The sequence below is a fragment of the Pseudomyrmex gracilis genome, unplaced genomic scaffold, assembly GCF_002006095.1.
Source record: "Pseudomyrmex gracilis isolate BER0280 unplaced genomic scaffold, ASM200609v1 scaffold_199, whole genome shotgun sequence".
Taxonomy (NCBI): Eukaryota; Metazoa; Arthropoda; class Insecta; order Hymenoptera; family Formicidae; genus Pseudomyrmex; species Pseudomyrmex gracilis.
Window position 1 is genome coordinate 132766 of NW_018020783.1, and position 26080 is coordinate 158845.

The 26080-nt window shown below is 34.1% G+C and overlaps 1 protein-coding gene across 4 annotated transcripts in view; it reads left to right on the forward strand.

The window, feature by feature from the left end:
- LOC109858359 (synaptotagmin-7) overlaps nucleotides 1–26080 on the forward strand; it is a 198021-nt gene that overhangs the window by 112938 nt on the left and 59003 nt on the right. For 2 of the 4 annotated variants that reach the window (XM_020435507.1, XM_020435508.1), the window contains exon 1: nucleotides 1526–3613. The exons of the other annotated variants lie outside the window; for them this stretch is intronic. In XM_020435507.1, the coding sequence (XP_020291096.1) occupies nucleotides 3525–3613 (89 nt within the window). In that variant the 5' untranslated portion in view covers nucleotides 1526–3524. Of the gene's footprint in view, nucleotides 1–1525; nucleotides 3614–26080 lie in introns of those variants that run through there. 4 annotated transcript variants of the gene reach the window in all.

A 26080-nucleotide genomic window follows, 5' to 3' on the forward strand; every position in this document is an offset into this window, starting at 1 on the left:
ATTTTTACAAGTGAGTGTTTTTTGAATTGAAATCTCAATTCTTAAATTCATACGGGATGCTGGATTTGCATCTGTCATACGAAAGACCCCGGATATTCCCCTAACTAATTTTTAAAATATTGCGAAAAAATTAGTTAGAGGGATATCCGGGGTCTTTCATATATGAGATGCAAATCCAACATCCCGTATGAATTTAAGAATTGAGATTTCAATTAAAAAAACACTCGTAAAAATTTACAAGTTGAATTCGTTACATGTGTATATATATATACACGCGCAGTTTCCGCTCAAACATCCTGCGAATGGCTCGTAAGGCCTTATATATTTCTTGTTACTAATTGTGCTTTGTTAAATATATTATTTTTTGATATAACAATTATTTTAACAATTAAATGAGCTCGAGAAAAAAATAAAATCGGATGCTTGGGCAGATGTGAGCCAAAACGCAAGATGTTCGCGTAAGTGAATTTTCATTTGATTCCAAAAACATTACAAACCCGTTTCTCGACCCGTTTCGGATTTTTGTGTTCAGTGTATGAGCAAATTATATAATATACAAATTATAAAGAAGGCCACTCATAGTGTGAAGCATTAATCCCGCTGCTCCTCAGCAAACAATTGAGGACAGCAAAACACACACATTACAAATTGTTACAATTATTTTTGATAACACTTCGAAGTATTCGGAAACGAACATGTAATGTAGATTTTCTGAATTCGAAAGTTTAAGCGCGTCTCGTTATTTGTAAATTCGCAATCTCACTTACATCTCCATTTTGTTTAGATATTGTTCCATTAATGCTCATCCGGCACTTTTGCGCTCGGGTGTACTGGCAACACAACAATCGATAAGATCCGTTCACGTTAATGATACGCGCTACTGACTCCAACAGATGTAGATGTGCATGTGCAAAACGCGATACGCGCGCGCACGCAGAGAGAACACGAAGAGGAGAGAGCACGTAATAACAAAAGAGCACCGCGCGCTATACCATTCGCCGTTTATACTTTCTTCCGCAAAAAAGTCACTCGTGTATCAGAGTGATTGCATCGAGATTTGCACCAAAACGGTCCGCCGAGAGATGATCGGAAAAGCGAAGCCCTGATGATTCGAGATCGTAATCGCGGACGTGTACCTGAAGAGAAAACCGTAACGGTTTTACGGGTTAAAACTAGAAGTTCTCCGGAGGTAGTGAGAGAGCGTGCGAGCGCGCGGCGGCGGCGGTTCGGTCTGAGAGCGAAGGGGGTAGGTGAGCGACGGGGTAGAAGCGGCTGCCAGTAGCGCGGCAGGGGTACGCGGAGGGTGAAGGAAGAATGGTGACGAGTTCGGTTTACGAGAAGAAGAGAGGGGTAGAAAAGCGGGGTGGGGATCGGCCGAGACGTAGAAGATCGGGCTAGTGACTGTGCTCTGGGGGTAAACGCAAACCCGTTAGGTGGGGGCGGCGAATAGTAGGGGTAGGGATGGCGGCACGACTTTGGGAGATGGAAGCAGCTGAGAGCAGTGCGAGTAGGTCACACCGTCGACCGGAACGGTAGTCCGCGTAGTTTTGGCGAACGGTTGGCTCTCGCCTTGTCTCGCACAAGATATAATTTCTGATCTTTCGTGATCTTCTCTCAATTGATCCTTTCTCTGTCCTTTCTTCGTATATCCTTCAAATGCAGCTTCTCACGCGCGACTAAGCCGAGACGGTCCTTCTCGTCCGGCCGTTTTCTTTTTTAAACACCGGCTTGTTTCTCAACATTTGCGATCATCTATATATCCAGACGGGACGATCACAGAGACCGTCCTTCTTCGAGAAAGTGGCGCTCAAATGATCATCAAGTAGCCGAAGTATTTATCGGTCTGAAACATTCGTCTTGGCCGCCACCGACATTCTTTGGAGAGAGAGAGAGAGATTGTTTCATTTTTCTCGTGTTTCATTCCAGTCTTCATTGATACCGGGAATAAATATGATACAGTCGAATGTCACCTCAACATTTTCGCGCTAGATGACGGATAAACTTCTCTTTGATACACAACGGAAACAACGAAGAAAACTTAAGTGGTGAAAAGAAAAAAGAAAAGGACGGGGGAAGAGAGCGGACGAAAATTAAGAGAGATTATTAATGGTGCCTTTTTCACGGTACGTCGCGCGTTCCAAATACCGACGGCATTCCTGACGCTTCTTTCAGTGCGTGTGTGGAAGAACGTGCTTCCGTAAAGAACGTGCTATTTGAAGAGAAGAACTTCGGAGCCAAGCGTGGCGGAAAGAAACTCGCACTCCGCGTCCGTTCGCGGACTCATCCAGGACTATATAATGTGATCGTCAAATATACCGTTGTTTGTATCCGAGAAGAGGACGTTCAATTGTTGCCGTTGTTGCGTTTGTTTGTTGTTTGTTGTTTTTGATCAAGCGCGTCGGATTGATTCTTATCTTTCTGGCGCGTGCGGTTCAACTCACGCATTTCCGGCATTCCTGGAGATGCGGGATATAGTTCGGTACAGGCGCGTGCACACGTAACTTTCGTATACAACATAATATATATATGTATATATATATAATATTACGCATACACACACATATGTGGGAACGTGTCATCAGTTTTACACGCGAGTCCCATTAGCGACACTTGCGTAATCTAGGACATTTAAAGAGCGCCACAATTGTGCGATAATTTTAACGACCGCTATTCAATAAAACATAACGAGCAAACCAACCATTTCGAAATTGGGTTAAATTGAAGACTTTCAAATCGTCGGGCCGAACTTCCGAATTGTAAAGTCGCGCCCTGTGCTGATGACGTTTCTTTTGAAGAAACCTTTTTTTTTCTCTTATCTCGCTTAAAGATAAGCATTCTTATTGACAGAACGTGATCAATGAAAGGCCAATAAAAACGGAAGGCCGCGCAGGTAAATAATTGAATGGAAAAAAAACGAAGAACTAATACAAGCACTCGGGACGAGAGCGTAAGAAATAATAGAACGTGTATATAGAACGTGAAAGTGTAGCAAAGAGGAAGAAAAAAAAGAAAAAAAATTAAGTAACGACAATAAATTGATGTAATAAAAATTGTCGATCGACGCACGAATCAGAACTATATAACGCGTTATCGAGCGACATTGGAGGAGAAAGGGTGAATTACCTGCGTCTCCAACGAGAACATCGAACTGATCCGTCGAAGCCAATCCAAGTTCGCGTGTTATTGCGCTTTTCATCATCGTAAAGTTTCTTTCTTACGCAGTGTAAGAAGATACACGCGCAATACGTATCGGGCGCAAGTGAGAGATCGAAACCGCAGCCAAACGACAAAAAAAAAAAAAAAATCGAATCATGAAACGTGAGACGTCGACGAGCCGCCAGCGAATCGTCAGGGCGCACATAGAGTGCATTGCCGTTGGGAGATAAAGCGGGAGGAGGGTAAGAGCACTCGTTTCCGTCCGAGTATCTTTCACGACGGACGATTAAGTCGATTGAGAGTTCGCGGAACGCATCGAATACTCTTCCGAATCGTCTTCTTTACGCGAGGAGGTAATAAAAACGAAAATGGAAATCGCGGCGTCGGCTATGTTAGACGGCCTGAAAAACAATCGTATCGGCAAGTTGGCGCTGTCACGGTTCTTATCGCAGAGTCTGTAAGTAAAAATTCTATCCTAGCCGCTCTCTAGAGTGGGGCACGAAATTCTGGTCTAGGCCAGAGTCAAGGCGTCGACGATGACCAATGAAACATTAATATGCATGGATTGTTTGTCGCATGTTACGTTTGTTTGCATGCGATCTAATTTCTTCATGCATTAGCGCGCACGTGCTGACATATCGGAAACATTTTCTCGTGTAACGCAGTTTTGCGTTCCGAGCATCTCGTATCTTGGAAAAAAAAAACGAGAACTATTTTAAGATCGATTACACAAACAAAACTGAGAAAATCACAATTTGTAGGCTTTTTTTTTCATTTTTTATTTCATTTACGTTACACAAAAGTTTTATATTATTATTTCAAAAAGTTCTATTTATTTTATTTTCAATTTTATTTATTTTACAATGTGAAACAAAATCTATTGTTGAGATTTGTCACAATTTTATTCGTGTCACAATGCGACTTTGAAAATAGTAAATTATAATAAAAGACTTAAGTGTTATTAAGCTCTTATTTTAATGATCCATTTAACAATGAGACATTAGTGGAACGTAATAACAATTGGTTTCTGCTATTTTACGTGACGTAACTCTTGAAAATTATATGTTTTCTAAAAGCAACGAATAGCGCAATAAATTAACCGAATGAAAATTAATTCTGCTGGTGTAGGTTTGGTTGGGTTAGATTACATTACTCCACACGAATTATGTAGAACACACACCACAAGCGGCATGACTGAAATGTCAATAGCGCATTACAGATAACGTAATAAACAACATATAAACTTAATCTAGCATTTGAGTTTAACAATTACACAAGTACAGTATCATATAAATAAGTATATGTCTTGTGTGTGTTATATAAAAAATATAAACTTGTCGAAATAATTAAAGTTATCTCGATTGGAATTCTATAATTATGTCCCCGAGTCGAAATTTAGCGTCTAAATTGAGCCTCAATTTTTCTTTTTTGATGTAGGAGTAAGAGAGAAAGTAGATCCTACTTTGACGCTGCTATACGTCCGAAATTTTCTTTTTTCCTGCTTAAGTTTTAAAGTAGGGTTCAATTCTCAGATCAACCTGCGCATTGCAGGCTCTGATAGGCTCAAAATAAATTCTGATAGGCTCAAAGTAGGAGTAAGAAAAAAAGTAGATGCTACTTTGACGCTGCTGTACGTCCGAAATTTCCTTTTTTCAAAAATTGAGGTTCAATGTAGACGCTAAATTTCGACTCGGGTCGTGATAGGGTGCGAGACGCAATTAAAGATACTTATCGAATCAAAGATACTTAAACGGAGAGAGTATCAAAATACATATTCAAGTTCATTTCGTTGTGCATTATATAAAATAAAATGTATAATTTATACGAACGCAAAACATATATTTTAAATTAATATGTATTCTACATATCGAGATGATTAAACGCGATATTTAAATCGCGTTAAATTAATGTATGCATTACAAATGCACGCATATACGTTGTGATGTTTTATTTATTTGGTTTCCCTGTTGATTCGATCCTCGCAACTCTTTAATGAATCCAACTTGCATTAAACATGTAGTCGATGTATTTTGTATGCATGTTCAGCGCTCGTACGTGTCACCGCATTTTTATCGAGACGTTGTGATTGTCGATACTCCTCGTCTTCAATCACCGTAGTAAGTGTATTCCGAGAAATTTACAATAAACATGATGTTTATACGTACACACATAGTTCATCCGAATTGACGTGTGTGTGTAAGTGGTTAACGACACTTATCTCAAGTACTCTCTTGTCGCGCTTTTTTGAAATTGATTCTTTTTTTTTTCGTTTACTTTCGGGGTCGTACCTTTGGAATCGCTGAAAAAAACATTTGACAACTCAATTGCAGAAAAACGTGCAAAACATTTTTGTTTTCGTATTCCACGTAATTTCCAAGAGATACTTAAAAAATTTCATACAATTTTGTATTAGAGAAGAAAGACAAGGATTGTAAAGTGGAAATTACATTTTTGCGAAAACTGCTGCTCGAATCTATCGGTAGTTATATACTCATTAGAAGCATTAAATTTTGTTAGGTCACTCGAGAGAACTGGCATCAAAATGACACGTTGCATTTAGACGCGAAAACAAGTAATCTGTTTTACGAAAGTGCGATGTTGCCGCAAGATTTAACAATGTTATCTGTGTTAATGTTCTTTCTAACATTAGCTCTTATGTCTCAATTAATACTAAGAAGAAAGTACAAAATAGTAAGTGTTAATTATTGAAAAATATTTGTCTTTCGGTGAGAGACATTAAGGACGTTCTCCGAATTATTGATTTTCCTAGGATTTTCTTTAAATTTGCGATATACATAGTTTGATGATCTTATTTATACGAAGTCTTTTTGGATAATAGGGGTAGCAATGTTAAATTCCAAAATATGGAAGATTTAAGTTTCAATTTTTAATATGGATTTCCTATGCTGAGCCTTTGCGAAGTGGGGTTTTTTAAAGTTACTGACGACAATTTTTGTAGGATTTTTTTAAAAAACAAGTATGTGGTAGCGGAGAGTGTCTTAATTAAAATACGATTTTGAATAATATGGCAAGCAACCCTTGTTTTCAAACTGTAGCTTTTTTTTTGTTTTTTTGGGGGGTTTTTTTTGTTTTGCTGGATTTATTTGCGCTGTGTACTGCAGCTATTTTTGAACTTCTGCGCAGAGTAAGCGGATCTTGGCAGTGCTGAATAGCTCAACTTAACTTTGTTACAGCAGTACAAACTTACTCATGAGAAGAGATATTTTAGGTTGCTAACCACTGTATTTAGGTTGCTAACCACTGTAGTCGGAGAACGTCCTTAAAGTGTTTTGAAAACGACGCTTGATGGTAATATGAAAAAAAGATGTTTATTTGCCGGAAATAGGCTCGTATATTGTGTACTGAGTGTAAATATAAAATTTTTATTTGCAATTTTTGTTCTTAAATCCTTAAACATATTGTAAATTATTTATCTATAGTTTTTTGTTTTAGTAATGTTTTATTTTTCAATAGTTTTTTATGCTTTTAATAAATTTAATTTATTGATGATTGTTTTTTTTCAGTTTTATAAAAAAATCATTAGAAAAAAATAAAAGTTGAATAATAAAATAACTTATAATGCTCTACAAGATATGACTTATGTACGATATGTATACTTTAAGAATATATTCTTCTGTCTAATATTTTTTAATGACTATTATATTTTAAAGTGTTTCCCGAGTCGAAATTTTGATGCTACTTTCAAACTTTTGAAGATACTTTGAACCTATTTAACTGACCAATATACTTATTTAAACCTACTTTGACGATTATATTCATTTACTCCTCTTCTGAACCTTTAATTCTATAAATTTTACGTTACTCCTAGTTTGAACCTAAAAACACTCTCGATATTTTAGTGATTAAAGTAGGTTCTATTGTACTGGAGTCGAAATTCAGCGTCTACATTGAACCTCAATTTTTCTTTTTTTATGTAGAAGTAAGAGAGAAAGTAGATCCTACTTTGACGCTGTTATACGTCCGAAATTTCCTTTTTTTTTTGCTAAAGTTTTATAAAGTATACTTTAAAACTATAGTTCAATTCTCAGATCAGACTGCGCATTGCAGGCTCTGATAGGCTCAAAGTAGGAGTAAAAAAAAAAAGTAGATGCTACTTTAACGCTGCTATACGTCCGAAAATTCCTTTTTTCCTGTAAAGTAGGGTTTAAATTTCGACTCAGGTATCATTGATAATTTTACATTCAGTATTTTAATTCTAAACTTTAGTTTCATATTTCTATCATTTTTTATATACATAAATATAAAAAGAATAATATCTGAAATGTATACATATCTGAAAGTATGTATATTAAAAAAAATATGTTATGATTATTACAGTTTTTTCTATTAAATTATAATTTTTATAGTGCAATATAAACCGCAACAATTTAAACAGAATATTACAGGTGAACGAGCTAATAATTGTTGCCCGTAAAAGTGATTTAACAGCAAGGCAAGCGCGCCCGCGCTACATAAGAAAACAAAGCGTATATAGCCGCGGGTTAAGATCCACTCAACCCGTGTTGAGATATAATGGACGAGATGTGATCTGAAATTGATGCGAAAATTGAAGTAGCACACATTAGACTCTCACGCTATTTATTCTTTCCGGACATTCGTGTGATTGTAATAGACGTAATCATAATCCTCTTAAAGAGTTTGATGCAATTATTCATATTGTTTTCTGAAACTTGTAACTGAAATACAGAAATATGCGAAATATCATATTTTATACAACTAACTTCTGGAGGAAAGTGAGTTGAGGTTTGAATTAAAATCTTCTCAACTCGAAAACTTCGCTAATGTTCGTGTTCACTAATTCCGATGAACTTAATCGATCGATAATTCTGTTGGAGCCGACCATTGTATTCGTCATTGGTTGATTGACTAAAATGACTAATTGCGATTGACTAGCAATCGATCGATTAAGTTAATCGGAGATGGTGGAAACGGGCATAAGTTATATAATCTGATCTTTTACTTTGCTAGATCGCCGTTGCGTGTGTGAAACGAGGAATAAATATACCATGTATGTACTGGCTATTCCCACTTTCATCGACAGATCAGATTAAAGTACTTATACCGCGGCTTCTTAGCAGCGCATGTTCGAGAAAAGTATGATGAATTGCGCGAATTTCTCCTGTCACAGCTTATCCTATATCTCGTCTCCGTCACTTTCTTACGCTTGTTTGTTTCATATCGCGAAGTGCAAAGTAATAAATCGTCTATAGCTTCTCTCTCGTGAGTCCGATATACGAAAAAGTAGAAATCCTTGTTGAAAAATGAAACCACCGCAAGATGAAACGCGATTATATTGTATTTGCAATTAAAAAATGCTTGATTTAAAATACGACGATGATAGAGATCTTTTTTATGACGCGCGATCTTTAATTGTAGGTTTTCACTCACAAAAATAATTAACGCGCTCTTGAAATGTGTGGAACAATGTTAAGAGAGTACTTTGTAATTATACGTCCAGAACTAAATTACATACAAAAACGTTATATTATTTTAATTATATATTTGAAATGTTAAAAATGCGACAGGTTTATTTTACGAAACGATTGGATAATCCCTGACAATTTTTTTGCAATTAAAATAGATTTTTTTCCGACATTTATCTCTGAGAATAAAAGCGAGAAATTTTACTCGAAAAATAGTCACTCGAATGAAGGTAATTTACACTATTTTCGATTACACATCTTCACACACGCCTCTTTTTACTAGAGGAAATTATTTCTACGTGACGGACGTTCAGTTCCGATATATTTCGCGCTAAATGAAATTGCGAAGGTCCGGTGTATCTCGCGGTAAATGAGATCAGCAATAAGTTAAAATTGTCTGCACGTTTCGTTCGTGATAAAAAAAAAAAAGATATTGTGAGATAGTTTTAATTTTCTGATTTTTAAAAAAATGAGTGTATTATATACACAGAAAACTGATACTCTTGGTTTTTTTTATCTGATACAAAAAAGTTGCTTATCGCCTTTATCTTCTAGCAGCATTTCAGAAATTTATATAAGAAAATTGGTTATTTATTATTATATAGAGGATGTCTGAAAAATTTTGACAAATTCGAAATATGAAGATTGGATCATTCTGAAGAAATTTATTTTCGTTTCAAAATTTACAATATTTATTGAGTTATTAATTAATGTGAGCTAATAAACGCGTGAGAAATGATAATCCGGACTTTATAAGGCATATGTATACATACAAGGTGTATAAAAAGTATTGGTACCGCAAAAACTCTCAAAAATTAGGCATTTTTGAAAAAGTGTTTCAGATAAAAGGTGTAAGCTTTAAAAGGATCTATTTATTGATTATATCAGTGTGACCTTGGATGGCGCTGCCAAGGTCAAGTCAAGGTTAGGTTTGATTTTTTAAAATAGTATTCCCTATTTGTTTATTTGCAGATTCTTATAGCTTAATTTAAGAGCTTTCCGAAACATCATAATAAAGTTTATTTTTATTAAGTACTTTTTGAGTTATGAAGGTTGAATATTAGAGTACGGCCGGTACTTTTTCGACAAAGATGATTTTGATCGAAACGAGTTTTGTGAGCTTATGATGCAAAGAATTGACAAAAACCCTAACCTAACTTCCTATTCAATATAGTTTTTTTTTTTTTTTGGATAAAACAACATTTGAAATGAATGATAACGTCAATAGATAATTAACTAATACTGGCGATACTCTCTCTAATATTCAACTTTCATAAGTACTTAATGAAAGTAAACTTTATTATAGTGATTTTTTATTTTTATTATAGTGTTAAAAGCTCTTGAATTAAGCTATAAGAATCTGTAATAAAAAATAGGATGTTTCTTTTAAAAACTTCAAGGTAATCTTGTTCTGACCTTGGCGATGTCATTCAAGGTCTAACTGATAAGACTGCAAATAAGACCAGTAAATAGATCTTTTAAAACCCTACAACTTTTATCTAAAACACTTTTTCGTAAAATGCTTAGGTTTCGAGACTTTTCGCAGTGTCGGTACTTTTTATACACCCTGTACACATATACAGAAAAAAAATATACAAAGTGTATATATTTTTTTTCTGATTTTCATTTATAGACAATATTTTTGCGCGCGCGCAGCAAAATGTACAAGCATTACATTATTTCTCACGACAAGTATAATATTTGCTCAGCGAACGTTCTTCATAGAACTTTCCGTGCTGGAGTTTTCACGATAAGCTATATTGAAAACTACTTACAGAGCACCGACATACGTGGAGAGAATTCAAACAGCTTTATAATCTCAATCATCCTACAATTTCAATGAAAACGCTCATCTCTAAATCAAATTAAATTCACAAATAGTTTAATGCATAGTGAAAATTTTAAATTTATTACATTTAAGAGAAAACCAGTTGTGAACGGTATATATTAGGTCTGCCGGAAAGTTCTGTCCGTTTTTGGAATAAAACAAAATACAAATTTTTCTTACCGTCAATAAACTTATTTATTAAGTAATATAATTGCCATTATTATTAATGATTTCTTGCTAGCGTGAGGGCAATTTGTATATCCTATTTTTAAAAAATTAAGAAAAATTTGTATTTTGTTTTATTCCAAAAACGGACAGAACTTTCCGGTAGACCTAATATTTTTGTGTATTTTTTAAATTTTATCTGACTGCACGGATATTATCGCGCGCTTTCTGCATGACACTTCTTCGAGCATCAATGTAAAGTTTTTGACTTATGTACAAGGAAACACAATCTATAATAATTACGAAGCAGGAAACACGTTCTTGTTACAACAGAAGTGCCGTGTTCTATAATCGTAAAATATTTGATCGACTTGCCTGACGTTACATTCTATTAAACTTTAAAATAGTTTTCCGGCGCATAAAGCTGTAAAACGGAATTTTGTAAGTAAGGCGACAATGTTCGATGTTGCGTGCTCGACATTGTCGTTCGCGTGCTTTTGTCGGATAAAATGTACGAGACACAAATAAAATTGGTGCGTATATGCCGACGCGTTTGCATTGGACGAAGTACACTCCGAGCGAATTTATCGCCCTTTTTAGATAATAGAGCAAACTGGGAAGGGCTGTGCGGTACGTTACTCTGTAGTTGAGTTATTGCAATTAAAGTACGTTCGCGCGAGATATTCGAGGGAGAACACTGTGGGGTAAAAATCCAAGCTCCGTAAAATTGCCACTAACTATCTTTCTGAGGTGTATTTTTTTCCGTGATCACTACTCGCTTAATACAACATTTGTTTTAGAGAAAACGAGAAAGTTTGATAGTGAAGTTTCAATAGCCGTTTTTTTTTTTTCAGATTGCAGTTTATCATCTCTACATTTTTACTTAATTTAGAAGTTCAATCATATATGTTCGAAATACACACATTCGGTATTTAAAAATAAAAGCATGATAGAAGTCGAACAACTACAAATCAATTTTAAATCTGGGCAAATTTAGGTGTGGAAACAAGAATGACATTTTTATTAAATTTTAAAATGCGAGTGCACGTTGTGTGTGTGTGTGTGTGTGTGTGTGTGTGTGTGTGTGTGTGTGCGAGTGAAAATATTTCGGTATTGATTGATTCAATTTACGAAGTTTTTTTGTTTTATTCGGAAAGAAAGAGAGAGAGAGAGAGAGAGAGAGAGAGAGAGAGAGAGAATTAATCTCTCTCTCTCTTTTTCTGTCTCTATGTTTGTGTGTGTGTGTGTGTAACTGTATAAATAAATTATTTTATTTGACCTAGTTTTGAATTACAATGGCTATTCCGTGCGGATCGTCGCTGCGAATTGGCGGCAACATGTAATCCAAGCGTGGCAAAACTATTTTATTTTTGCGCGTTTTTAACGTAACGGCACAAATTACAACGGGGGCTTAACTGTGCGAGTCGTTTTGTTTACATAATTAAAGGAGTGTAAAATGTGTGCGTCTGTTTTTATTAAGTTGACAAACGATCGAACTTAATGTTAAACATATGTACCTGCGTTTGTGTGTGTGTTCCTGTGCTTCACGGTGCATTAACGTTTGTTGTACGTACACATCGCGACCTTAATTACAGTTTCGCGAGTGGAAATAATAGACATGAGGACCGAATCAATTATATAGTCTGACAGAGATTAGAAGATCAAGAGGATGTTAAATAATAATATTCATCTCGATGAAATTTTATAATAGATTCATCTTGTAAAACTGAGAATAGACTTAAGAATAGACTTCCTAAACCGTAATTTCAATATTAATCACAATTCTATTATGTTAAATATTGAAAAAGTTGTGACTGTGTATACATATAGATTATATCAATAACAATTACTTATATATACATATATATATATATCTCTTTTTCGTGAAAAAGTTGTGACTGTGTATACATATAGATTATATCAATAACAATTATATATAATTACTTATACATATATATATCTCTTTTTCGTGTTCAATATATTTTGACCTATTTTTCATAGAACAGTGTTTAAGAGCCAGAAACTGTGTGATCGATATCGCTAAATTAATTTACATGTTTATTAAATTAAATATAATAGCTGTTAAAACATAATTATCGTCTAATGCGGAAAAATCGAATATAATTTGCTCAGAAATATCGTGCAACTCAGAAACAACTTAATTTTAAACAATAGTAAATAATAATTTTACTTTGATCGATTGTTATTATTTTTATTATAATTATTATAAGTTACATATGTATAAGCGACGCGCTTTAACGCTCGGAAATGAAACTGGGACGAAAAGTTCAAGGAAATTGACGTCTCGATCAAGTCTAAGACATTTTGACAAGAGTGATGGTAATGCTCATGAGCATGAGTTACACAGCGAGAGAAAAGAGTTTTTGCAAGTATTAATCACAATAATAGCTCTTTTTTAGTTTTCATTGTGACGCGCTTATTAAGACATTTTCGTTTAATGATCATCTTTTAACCCAAACAATGTGTTTTTGGAATTACTGTCCGAAACGTACAATATAACTGCCGCAGAAAGTTCAGTCTAATCGCAGCTTGCGTACCATGTGCATCGTGAAGATAGCATTTTGGCGAAATGCCAGATCCTGACCGCACGATGTTATCGCGCGAACGATGATTTATACACGTTATGTAGGTACAATCATCGATTCGTTCTAGGAAGAAAAAAAGAAAAAAATCGGAATCCAGCGACAGTTTGTGGAAAAAAAACAACACGTTTAATCTAGATTAAGCGTCTCAAATAAATATTTGACAAATATATACATATTATAAAATATTTCTGAATCTTGAGTTATTTATGTTCTCGATAGCTCAATGAAGATATTAGGTCTACCGGAAAGTTCTGTCCGTTTTTGAAATAAAACAAAATACAAATTTTTCTTAATTTCTCAAAAATGGGATATACAAATTGCCCTCACGCTGGCAAGAAATCATTAATAATAATGGCAATTATATTACTTAATAAAGTTTATTGACGGTAAGAAAAATTTGTATTTTGTTTTATTCCAAAAACGGACAGAACTTTCCGGTAGACCTAATATATTTCAAATCAATCAATAGTTTAGAATTGTTTGTGAGCAGCATAATTAAACAAAAATTAATATTTGTTAATAAAATAAGATAAATAGATAAGTGTAAGAGAAGTTTTATCTAAAGATTTTTTTATTTACTGAATAGGTAATTAAATTCAACGCATATATAGTTTGCTCATATCATCCTTTCAATCGCAGCGGTTTGTTAAACTCCAACGCCTTCTTCCGCGTGAGAGAAAATGATTTCAATTTCCTCTTTTAGGATCCGCTTCCTGCTATTTTCTTCTATCGATTCTCATGATTCTGCGTGTGACTTGCTCGTCCGACGATTGAGTGGTAACTCGTGTTGTTCCCAACCAAGGAAACGTTCCGCACACTTTCGTTCGCTAATTGATTTATCGTTCGCTAACTACTGGAGAATATTGATATTGATCGGAACTATCGATATTCCCGCGTTCTAACGTGACCTGAGCTTTAATTAATTTCCGATTGCGATGAAAAATGTGTTCTCGATCGTGCGGAATCTTCAAGGAAAGAGAACTTCCGCGATACGAGATTTTTATGGAACGTATACGATCGGATACGATATATATTTAGCAGAAATGTCAATAATTTTGATATCACATTTAATCTTGTCTAAACGTACAAAATGAAAAAATGTACATAACACACACATATCTTATTTTTCTTGTACAGTCGAACCTCGATAACTCGAATCTCAAGGGAAGAGCTAAAATCTTCGAGTTGTAGAGATTTCGACTTATCAAAGTTCTTTTTTCCTTTCCGCAGAGCGGAAGGGAATGAACAACATTTTCGTCTTATAGAGGTTTGACTGTATAACAAATTAAGAAGATTGATTAAAATCAAAATTTTTTATTGTTATTTCTCCAAAAATTGGTGTGCTTTCTGAAGCAAACATTTTGCGATATTATTTCTTTGTCAACAGACATTGTCAAATCACAGTAGTCTTGGTATTTGTTCGACAATTTACATAAAGAATTCAAAAATACGCTTGTGCACACGCACATAAAGAGCTAGCACATATCTAACTCTAGAGTGAGATATATATATATATGAAAAACAAAGACATATAGAAATAAAGAAAGAGATGAAAGAGATGGGAAAGAGAGAAAGAGAAAAGCTAGAGATGCATCGCAAAAGTGCTCCGTGCCACCTGCATGTTCGCAATTGTTTTGGATTATATGGCCACCATGTTGTGCGTTGTTCGATAAATCTCTATAACAGTCGGTTGTAAACTTCGTGAAACGAGACTATCCCTCGTCGATCTTCCATTTATCCTCGAACAGTAATGTTTCTAATCGTGTAACATGCGGATTATTTACAATACACTGTTTCCAATTATACATTTCTACACGAAGAAAAGTATCTCGCTTAAAATTTTTGCTTCAAAGCCTTTTTTCTTGGAAATATACGCAAATTGAAATATAGGTAATTTTTTCTTTGAAATATACCTAATTGGTCATCTTTGTAATTGGTCCATTATCTAAATGAAAAGTATCTTGCAAAGATCTAATGAAGTGATATTTTATGTGTGTTCAAAAGTAGCTTGAAATGAGAATCCGGAAAAGTTCCGTTGCTAAAACTAGTGTAAGTTTGAGCAAATTGATTCCTTCGGAAATAGTGCAAAAATTTGAACTTACGCAAAACTCTGCTTCAACATTTTAATTATACATCCGGATAACACAAATTTGAAACTAAAACTTGACGCGAAAGACGCTTCCAAAACGATGCTTTCACACTTTAAATTGGACAATTTGCACATGTAGATACATAATTTGTTGTAGTCACGACGTTGAGTGAGAGAAACTTTCAAAGACACGTAATTAAAACTCCGTAAAATTAAAATAAAAGAAAAATTTTACTTTAAGGTTATTACAAAACAATTTTTATTTCATTTTCTACATTTTAAACAGTTTTCTTTTCGTATCTCTTTAAGTTGTGCAATTTTCCTGACACATTTGTGCGTTCTGTACATGTGTATATATTCTATCTTTAATTTTTCTAATTTTATTTATTCTCGATATAAAACGGTAACCGACTTTGTCTCGAGTATTACAATTGTTTCTCGTTACGACTGATATCGCGATTCTATCTCTTTTTTTTTGCCGCTATTGTGTTGTAAGAGTTTTCATTGTCGGACAGTATATCGGATAATCGAACACGGCGATACAGCGTTTTGCAATCAAGTCTGAAGAAATTTTGAAATCGCGGTGATGAATATCTGTCCGACGATATGATTACAGAATACAACACACAAGCGCTGCCAGTATCGACTCTAATTTTCTGAAGCACAAATGTCTCTCTGTTGTTTCTCTCTCTTCTTCTTTTTCGTTCATTCAGCTCGCTTCTACAAGACTTTTTGTTTCTCAGTAAACCAAACTTTTTTTTTTTTTTTTCAATCCAGTCGCGTTGCATTGTATTTGAGACTGTCTTTGTTATATGGAGCGCAAACAAAATTCGAAACACGTGGCTCAAAGAAAAGCGCATATGTATGCTATTGACAAAAGCATAATATATGTGGCATTGTGTTACAAGTACTATTAACGTTGGATATGTTCACATCGCGTTTTCCAAATAATTGCAATTTTATCGGAGAGCCGTGTACGCGCGTACACGCAAATGCGAAATGAGATTGCCGTTTTATTTTATATTCGCAGTACGCTCGAGGGATAAGAGCCGCCGCTCACTTCTTCCGATATGCATTCACCGTTTTATGCTCTGTCGGTTGCAAATGGCTCTAAATTCTTGTCCCACCCTTAAACTTTCTATTCACATACGCGCAACGATGATCTTCGAAACGTCATAATTTTCCGCGCTCATATTTCGAAATACACAAATGGCATATCGCTGTATGATTTTAATGCGAAACGTTTGCATGAAAAGAGAACAATACCGCGGGCAGTAATCAAATCACGATTACGCATTATTGCGGTGTTATTGTGATGTGTGCGTTTCGCTTTGAAAATACTATACAATATGTGCAACACGCTCGCATTGAATGTAAAAAAAAAAAAAAAATCAGGATGATTTTTGCTTGTTCAATATAAATACAAATATTTCCTTGGGACAACCGTAAAAATACGGTTTTTTAGTGTGCTCGAATTTAGCGAGCACGTCCTGCTTGTCGGCACAAGTAGTTATTGCGCGCGCGGATTCCTCCACGAAAATTACATTACCATATCGTTAAAAAAAACAAGCTGACATCTCCACCTGAATAAAAAAAAGAGCATTTCTATGCAAACTATAATGTGCGGCGGCGCAATCGCAAAAAAATTATAGAGCAATTCAGCAGTTCATAATTGTTTTTTTTAAAGAAAAGAATTTTAATAACAATTAACTCGAGAAGAGATAAACTCGCGTGTCTTTCAAAGGCAATGCAAAATTCTAGTATTTCAACTTCGTGCGAGGTACGGTAGTTTCACGACGCGACGTGTCATCGAAGCCGCCGTCTAGCCACCGATAAGACACGAACGATGCTCTCCTCTCTCGTTCCTCTCTCTTCTAGTGACGCGATTAATTCTGCTTTATTCACCCCTCGTTAACCGGCAGGGAACCATGGTTCCGCGCAACCCTTTGCTTCCGCGTAAACGGTTAACGCAGCAGTGATTAAAAATAAACATCACCTTTATGCGCTGTGCATTATCGTGGACACTCATGGTGGACATGATCAATTACCAATGGTAGAGAGAGTTTTACTTAACGTTTTATCCGCTCATTTTTTTTTTTTTTTTGCTATCTATTGTATTTAAATAATGGGATTTTCTTTTTTTATTTCTTTCTTTTCTCGCAGGTTAAGATAAATCGCCGTCCGTCCTACTTGCTCCCTCGCCGCAAATCTATGTAAAGTCGCGGATCTGTCTTGAAGACTTGATAAAGTTCACGTGTCGCATCTAAAGGCAACGCAGATGCGCGGGATATGTGTAAATATAGCGTTCTCGTGAAGAAAACAGGATGATAGAAATAAATCATTTTTCCCCTATAAATTTTTTTGCTCATCTACTCCGATTAGCAGGCGGTAAGAGGGTCCTCCATAAAGAGACTTGTCTCATGCGACGACGTAGCGATCCGCCACAAGGATTGTGAATGACAAGGGGCATGTAGCTATATATATATTCATATATTTACATATAATGAAGTTGATATGGGTGATTCTCTGTGAACACGTAAATTTCAACTTTCAGTTTTGATAAAAAATAATTATTATTAACTAACGGATAGCGGTGAATTATGTTTTTTCATACCATTTTAAGTCACCATTCGTAATATAAATACGTGATTATGCAATATAAAAAACTTATCTATGTTTTTTATGTCAATATACCACGGAGATTGATACGTTACCACGAAGAGATACGTTTTTTGAGAATTACCCATATACTCGCGAGTTTTATTTTTTTTTTTTGTTTATTTTTTCAAATTCCTTTATAAATGCAATACAAAAGGAGAAATACTTACGCGATCGGTATCGTGATATTTATTTGCACGTTAAAAATCGATCAGGAGTCACAATTACTTTATATATATATTCTATAAAATTATTATTATTATTTATTTATCTCAGCAAATGCTACATTTATTTTAATATATCTGTATATATCACGTAAAGGTAACTCATTTTTTAAATCAAATACTTAGGAGCGGAAAGAGAGTATTGAATTCAGTCTCGAAAAACGCGGGTCTGATAATACGCGCTCTTCTCGCTTGTTCACGTTTCCATTAGTATGCCGCATACTTCCATCGCAGATACGAGATCGATGATTAACGATCACAACCGGACGGTGGATTGCGAAGGGCTGCTCGTGCTGAAGAAGCCGATATCGAAAAGGAAAATGCGTTTCCCTATCGAAATGGAAACGACGTTTGTAGCACTCGTTCTCTCGTTTGCTTTTATCCCGGTTTTCTTTGGCGTTCGTTACAAGCTAATGAAAATGTTCCACATAAATTATGCCGATAAATTCTATCTAGACATACCTTTGTTTTATATTATACTATCTCAGAGAAGAAGATTTTTTATCGATATTAAATATAACATTTAACGGAGAATATTAGTGAAAAAAATGTTAAAAAAAATTTAAAAATTATATAATTATAATTCTAAATATTTGCGACATAAATGCAGATTGTGTTTTCCTTCCGACTTTTCTCAGTCACCAATAAATTTCGTATGGTTTGTCACCGAATTATGGCGTTTCAAAGAATCGATTCGACGATTGCACGTTATAAGTCAAAAGCTTTCTATCTCTTAAGACCCAGTTATGTCCGGTTCTACAACGAATGAGCTTGAAAGCATGTAGGTTTCGGTTGAACAAATGTTTTTGTGCCGTAAGTGAGCGCTCGACGAAATTGTACCGCTTCTTCGAACACATACACGCGGTGTCCTAGACCTACCGACCCATCGTTTATCTGCGAATCCTTTAACCTATTTGGAGCGGGCCAGGATTTCCGTAACAGAAATTTCGAGGTAGTAATAGTTAACGTTCGTAAACAAATAAAAATAAAAAAAAATTCCTTCTCTTGTTTTTTCAAAACCGTTTTTTGAAATAGAAAAGATTTTTTTAACAAACGAGCCATAAAATCCTAAATTTTGGGCTTTTTTAGATAGAAATAGGTTTTTGATTTTTTTTAGACAATTTTATTTGAGATAGATTTTTAATTTAAATATTATAAGTTGTAATTATATAATTTTGCAACATATGTATTTATTAATAAAAATATTCACTGTTTAGTTTAATGATTGATCTCGAGACGGAACACGTTTCTGAGCGACGATATAATCAAGACAATTGCGTGAACGCCGCTTCTTACAGAGACACGATAAATTCGAACAGCATTGCACTCCCGAGAATTTAATTAAGCCGAGAGCGCTCGTTATCAATGCGGTTTTAAAAATTGCAGCTGCCTGTTTTCTAGATGATTCGTAATGTGATTTAAATTTTAGTAGTTAACACTGTCGGCCGTCACGCAGTTATTGTCTTCCAAGCACGGATGATCTCGCACTTGCAATGATAGTTTTTTGTTTGAAGTGCTTTAATGTCATTAATTTGATAAATAATTGAAGTACTTAGCTATTAAACACACATTAATGTAGATTTTATGTATCAATATTTGCGCGAGAAAAAAACCTGCTTTATATTTGCACACACATGGGATTAATTTAAAACTATAAATAAATAAAAAATATAAAAATAGAAATTTCGAAATTTAGTGTGTACAATGTATAATAATGATTCTTATTATTATATATATATATATATACAGACTGTTATTATTTTTTGTTATCATTTTATGATGAAACTTTAGAGTTACGGTGCTTTCGTCTGTCGGTAAACTAGAACGGTTCTAGCGAACTGCTTATAGTCGGTAAAGCCTGATGGCAAAATGAAGTTGCTACCGTCCGTCATAATCAATGAAATTCCTCAAAAGCGACCTTTGTGACTCAGATGATAGAACGGCAGCGAACATTTGATAACACGCAGTTGATAAGATGCGGGCCAACTTTGCGACATGTGTTAGAGCAACAAGTGATCGAACAAACGATACTCTAACAGGAAGACGATCAACAAACAATATACCATGAAACTTCTCTGAACTTTAGTAAATATTGTAGTTCATTTACGTGTGTTTATTTACGAAAAAAGTATAATTTGTATAAATAAAATTAATGTATATTAAAAAAATAGAGTTAATGCATACAAATAAAAATAGAGGAATAAATTTATGGATTATTTCAAAATTTTTCAATAAAGATATCATAATGAGATGTTATTGTTTGAGTGACTAAAGAATTTAATTAATATATTATAATTAATGGATGAATTAGAGAGGAACTGATTTCTAGCGCGACTAAGCGGAGTTGGTTTACTTAGTTGAAAATAACGGAAATAATAAATAATAAATAAATTCACGAGAATTATTTTAAATAAACATGTGTATATTCAGATCACATAAAAGAAAAGGTTTGAATGTTTCTTTTTTCATCTTTTATAAATCACAAGCAAATAAGTGTTGACGTTTAATTTTTGCCAAAAAAATCGTTGTGTTCACCGGCGATCTGAAAGTAAAAGAAATGAAAGTTTGAAGGTAAATACGAAGATACCGAATGGGTGGAGATCGAATATGTCATCATCTCACTAAATGCGACCCGGAATATCTGCTACGAAAATCCATGCAGCATTCAAAATTAAAAACTAAAAAGTGGAATTCTGTCGGTTTTCCACTTCGAGGTCTCCTTGCCTTTTTCCTCTTGACGAGAGACTATCCAATACCCAAGCGTGTGCCTTTCGTCGCATCGATTGTTCGAGAAATAATGGACGACCTTGAGCAGCGGGAAATTCGTGTGAGAGATATCCACATATACTGCCGTTGAAAATCGAGGGAACTGAACGACACACCGTTCTTCCGAGTGTCATCTCCGCGACGTTGTGAACGTTCTGTCGCCAACGTATATCCTGTCAAGTTGTGTTCAGGAAACGAACTCAGAGCAGTTCGATCGATTTTAATGGCTCGTCATTATAACTTTTGCGATCCGTAAACTTGCAGATGCTACTTGATGCAACGTCGAATCAGAGAAAAAGTGGAAAACGCTCGAAAAATTTCATATAGCGCTAGATTACGAATTTTACAAACCGTATAAGATATCAACAAGTTTTTATCTATTTTTCTTATATCGCTCTTTGCAATATAAGAAAAGTTGTCAGATTGAGAAAAAATGAAGTTTTTAGTAAATTTTAAAAAAATTATTTTCAGAAATACAATATACCATTGGAAATGTGTGTATTCTAATCAGACTAAGTGATCGGCTGGGCAACGTAAATTGAAAAACGATATATAGCGCGCATATTTAAATACAGTTTCTACCTTTCTATTTTATTTGTTCGGTGAAAAAGAAGCGTGCAACGTATGGAAATAGCAGTTGGATATATATCTGTGTTTTAAATTAGAAACGTTTCAGCTACTGAATGTGTTATAATTCTGACGTTAACAGCCCTCGGCAAAGAAAATCCGCATATATGAATCCGTCCGCACGTTCATGTAATAACAAATAATCCAAAAAAAAAACGCAAACGGGGGTAACGTTTCGGCGCACATAAAAAATACATTTTCAGAGTTTTTTATTCTCATCCTCAGTATTATTTTTCTACATATGCATGGTTCAAAGAGCAAATGTCAATTTTTTTGCATCGTAAGAGATGTGTAACTATAACTTTGTCAAAGTTCAATATAACGCATCTATTTCTATTTCTTTTTTTTTTTTCTTACCTTCGATGTTTTTCGACATTTTACTTACGATACTGAGAAAAGTAGTAATGTGCCGCCAGGCGCTTTCTGACACTTCGTTGTCTTGAGAATTTAGGTATGACAAATGAGGACGGCTTTCAAGCAACCCCTTGTCGCATTGATTTGTTGTAAAGAGACCGGTGATGATTCGATTGTAAACTAAAGTGACAAAGATGACGAGTTATATCACATTGTATTGCGATCATCTTTATCTGTAACATATATCACGATTCTGAAATGTATATTTGCTTTCACGTATTTTTCGCATCATTCATATCTTACATTTTATTTCGTATCGCTTTTGTTTAGAATTCTTTTGACCGTTCGATTCTATGGACGTACAACGAATGTTTGATGGTTTTTGTATAATATCACTGTTTTAATATTTTCAGACTTTCAAGATAGAAAGCTCGCAACAGGCAAATTGTTTACGCGTTTACATGTTTTGCAGAAAACATTGAGCGGCGGCCACAATTGCGAAAACGAAAAAAGAAAAAAACAATACATATATATATATATATATATATGTTTTTTTTTCGTTTTTGTAAAGTAAACAAAAAGGTGAATCAATGTTTGTGCTGGTTATGTTCACATGCATAACACGTTCGAATACTATATTCGAATATTATCGGGACGATAATATTCAAATATTGCAACATATTTGAAGAGTTCGTTGCGTTTATATTCACAGAATATATCAAAAATATCGACAGTTATTTTCTCGGAATAACTTTGGATTGCTATTTCATATTGTGCTCTCTCTTATTTTCTACTATGTCGCCATGTATTTGCAAACTCATGTGTGTGAAATATTACATTTAAATTTTTATTCGCGTACCCCAAGTACGCTCGGAGATACATAGCAAAGCGCAAGCAGAGAATGATTCTTTGAAATGTCAATTAGATTTTTTCGTTATTATGGAACGCTTTGTGCTTACGCAGAGGCTATCTCCACGAAGCTTTTACGATACTTTCATGCTAATATATTGCTTTCCCGGACTTGAACAAACAGGCTTGACAGGAAGAGTGCTGCTACGCAGTTTACAATCTTTGGGGTAAGCCTGGAAGAAACTGTACAATACTTATATACTAAGGTGACCAACTCCTAGCGCATGGAAAGAGGGACATTTTAAAAATAGAACATTTTTACATACATAAATTACTTTACTGAAAAATATATTTGTAAATAAATTTTTATATAATATTTTATACATATATATTTATGAGAATACTCAATACACGATAACACATCGTATATTGATAGAAAATGAAACGTTATATAGTAACATGTTCCCATCAACTTTACTCTAAAAGTTAGAAAAATTAATCTCAAAGAGGTTGCGTTCAGGTTAGGAAACAAAGCGCTCAGTGAGCAATTGAATTGTGATTCTTACTTTTAGAAGCAGTTAACATCCGAGTATTGACAAGAAGTTTTGCAACCAGTATCTTTTTTGAACTCAAAAAAAAAGAGTATAAAAACATATACCAATCACAAACGACCGTTTACAAGCGTTCAGTAAGTGGTCGTACTTGACGTACTTCTAGATAGCAACGATGCCAGACTCGAGCTTCAGTAGCACGTGACACGATACGCATCCCCTCCACTGCTACCGAGACTCGAGTTTGGCATCACTGAATGGTAGCTCAATAATTTCTTTTTGTCATTTTTTTAAATGACTATTTAATATGTACATCTAAAAAAAGAGGGACAATTCAAAATTATGTCTTTAATTTGGGACAAATTGTGGGACGCATTGTGAAGTGGGACGAAGAGTTAAAATGTGGGATTGTCCCTCCTAATTTGGGACGGTTGGTCACCTTATTATATACATATATATATATATATATGTGATAAGAAGAAAAAACTGCGTGTTTGCTTTATAGATTACACAAACTCAACTTTATCCAGGGACTTATACCGGTATGCAAAATACCGGTATTTTACCGATATTTTTGGGTAATACTATGAAAACCCTTATGCAAACCGAAATGCAGAAATACCGATATAACGTCATACCGGTATGACGTCATACCGGTATACGATAATACCGGTATATTTACCCATATTTACCTATATTTACCGATAATTTTTTCGTGATTTTTAAAAAGTAATATCTTAAAACTATAAGTGTTGTCATTATGTTGATAACACTTTTTAATAATATAATGTTTATAAAAAACTGCCGCACAGAAACTTAATATTATTTAAATTATTATTATTTTTTTATATAATTAAGAACAGTAACAATAATTAATATAATTAAGAACAGTAACAAAATACACATAGAGACATATTTATCAATATCCAAATTTGTTAAAAATTTCACTTTACATTAGTCATGCTACGTAATAAAAGAAAGCATGAATAAACAGCTGCTTCAATTGGTTTATAAAAAAAAGCGTCTTTATATTTTGTCGGTCTATAAGTCCAATAAGCGGTAGGAAGATTAATTATGCAACAAAAATTGCTTTAATTAACTTATCTAATTTTTAAGAATACCATTAGTAGGAATACCGAAGTAATACCGGTATTTTATTACGGTTTTCGGTACATATCGGTTTTCGGTACATATCGGTTTTCGGTACATATCGGTTTTCGGTACATATCGGTTTCGGTACTATAACAGTAACGGTATACAATCTCTAGTATAATACCGGTTTTGAAATCATACCGGTAATAAGTCTCTGACTTTATCTATCTTCAGCCGATCACAATTTTACGCTTAAATATGTACAAATATTTTGCTATAAAAATACAAAAACTATTTTTAAACTTTCTCCTTAAAAAAAAAACTGTTCTATAACGATATTCTTTTGATTAGCCAAGTAGTAAGGTACAGGTGCCTATTATGAGATAGTCGCCTAATATGAGATAGCGAGCTATTTTATGTAAACGTCTACAAATTCATGATTACGTGTTTTTAACACATTACTTACACAAAAACATCAAATTTTTTGTTAGTGTTGCTCACTGCCGAAAATGACGTGGTGTCTCTCTGCGAAGGAGTTATCGCTCACGCGCAGAGAAGAAAAATAATCATTATAAATTTAAGATGTATTTAACACTTTTATATATATGTCATGAGATTTACTGTCATTTCAATTCACTCAAATATACACATGCACTATAAGTGATTTATCATGTAGTTTTGTCAATTTATTGCATATTTTGTCGGTATAAACTTAAACTTTCTACAATTTTATATTCTCTAATATGAGACACGCAGCCACTCTTAACCCATTTGCATCATAAGCGCATATATGTGCGCATTTTGCCTGGCCACTATCACCAAAGCGCATATATGCGCGCGTTTTACTTAGGCATTTATCACCAAAGCGCATATTATTAGAAAAGATACATTTTATAAATGCGATAATTGCCATATGTGGCATTATGCCTTGATCACTTCAAATATTATCACGTTGTGCAAAATAATTAGATTCCATTCCGTTTATTTTTGTGAATCTATAATGAAGTAAAAATTCTTTATTTATGCAATATTGATTTTATTTTTCATATTTTGTAACATTTTCATTAAAATTTAAATACAGTAAAAAAACATTTTGGTGATAAGAACGAATTTTTGACTTTTCTTTGTGATGCAAATGGGTTAATATGAGGTACTTTATATCAGAAATTGTCAAGTCCTTTATTATGTCAAGTTCTTTATTTGATATTAAGTTTTTAATAATTATATTTTCTCATATGTAGGCAAAAAAAGAGGCAATCGTGGTCTCACAATCAATTACAGGCTGTTAAGGCAGTAAGAAGCAAAAAAAAAAATGAAATATTCAAAAGCATCTAAACAATTCAATGTCCCAAAGCATACTATTAAGCGATATGTTAAGAATGACGATAGTTCTGTTGTTACTAAGATTCCTATAGGAAAGAAACCTCTTGCATCTCATATTGGGAACCTTTTTTTGAATCAGCAAAATCGGCACTTTTGATTAAAAAATTCACATAAAACAAGTATAGCTATTATCGATTGCTAACTTTTGGCGATAAAACCTGAATATATTTCCCATAAGTTTGACATAAAACTAAGAGTTAAGATTACATATTTAATAAAAATTACAAGCCTTTAAAAAAAATATCTTATAATAGACACCTTTATATCGTACATTCACACGACGCTGCT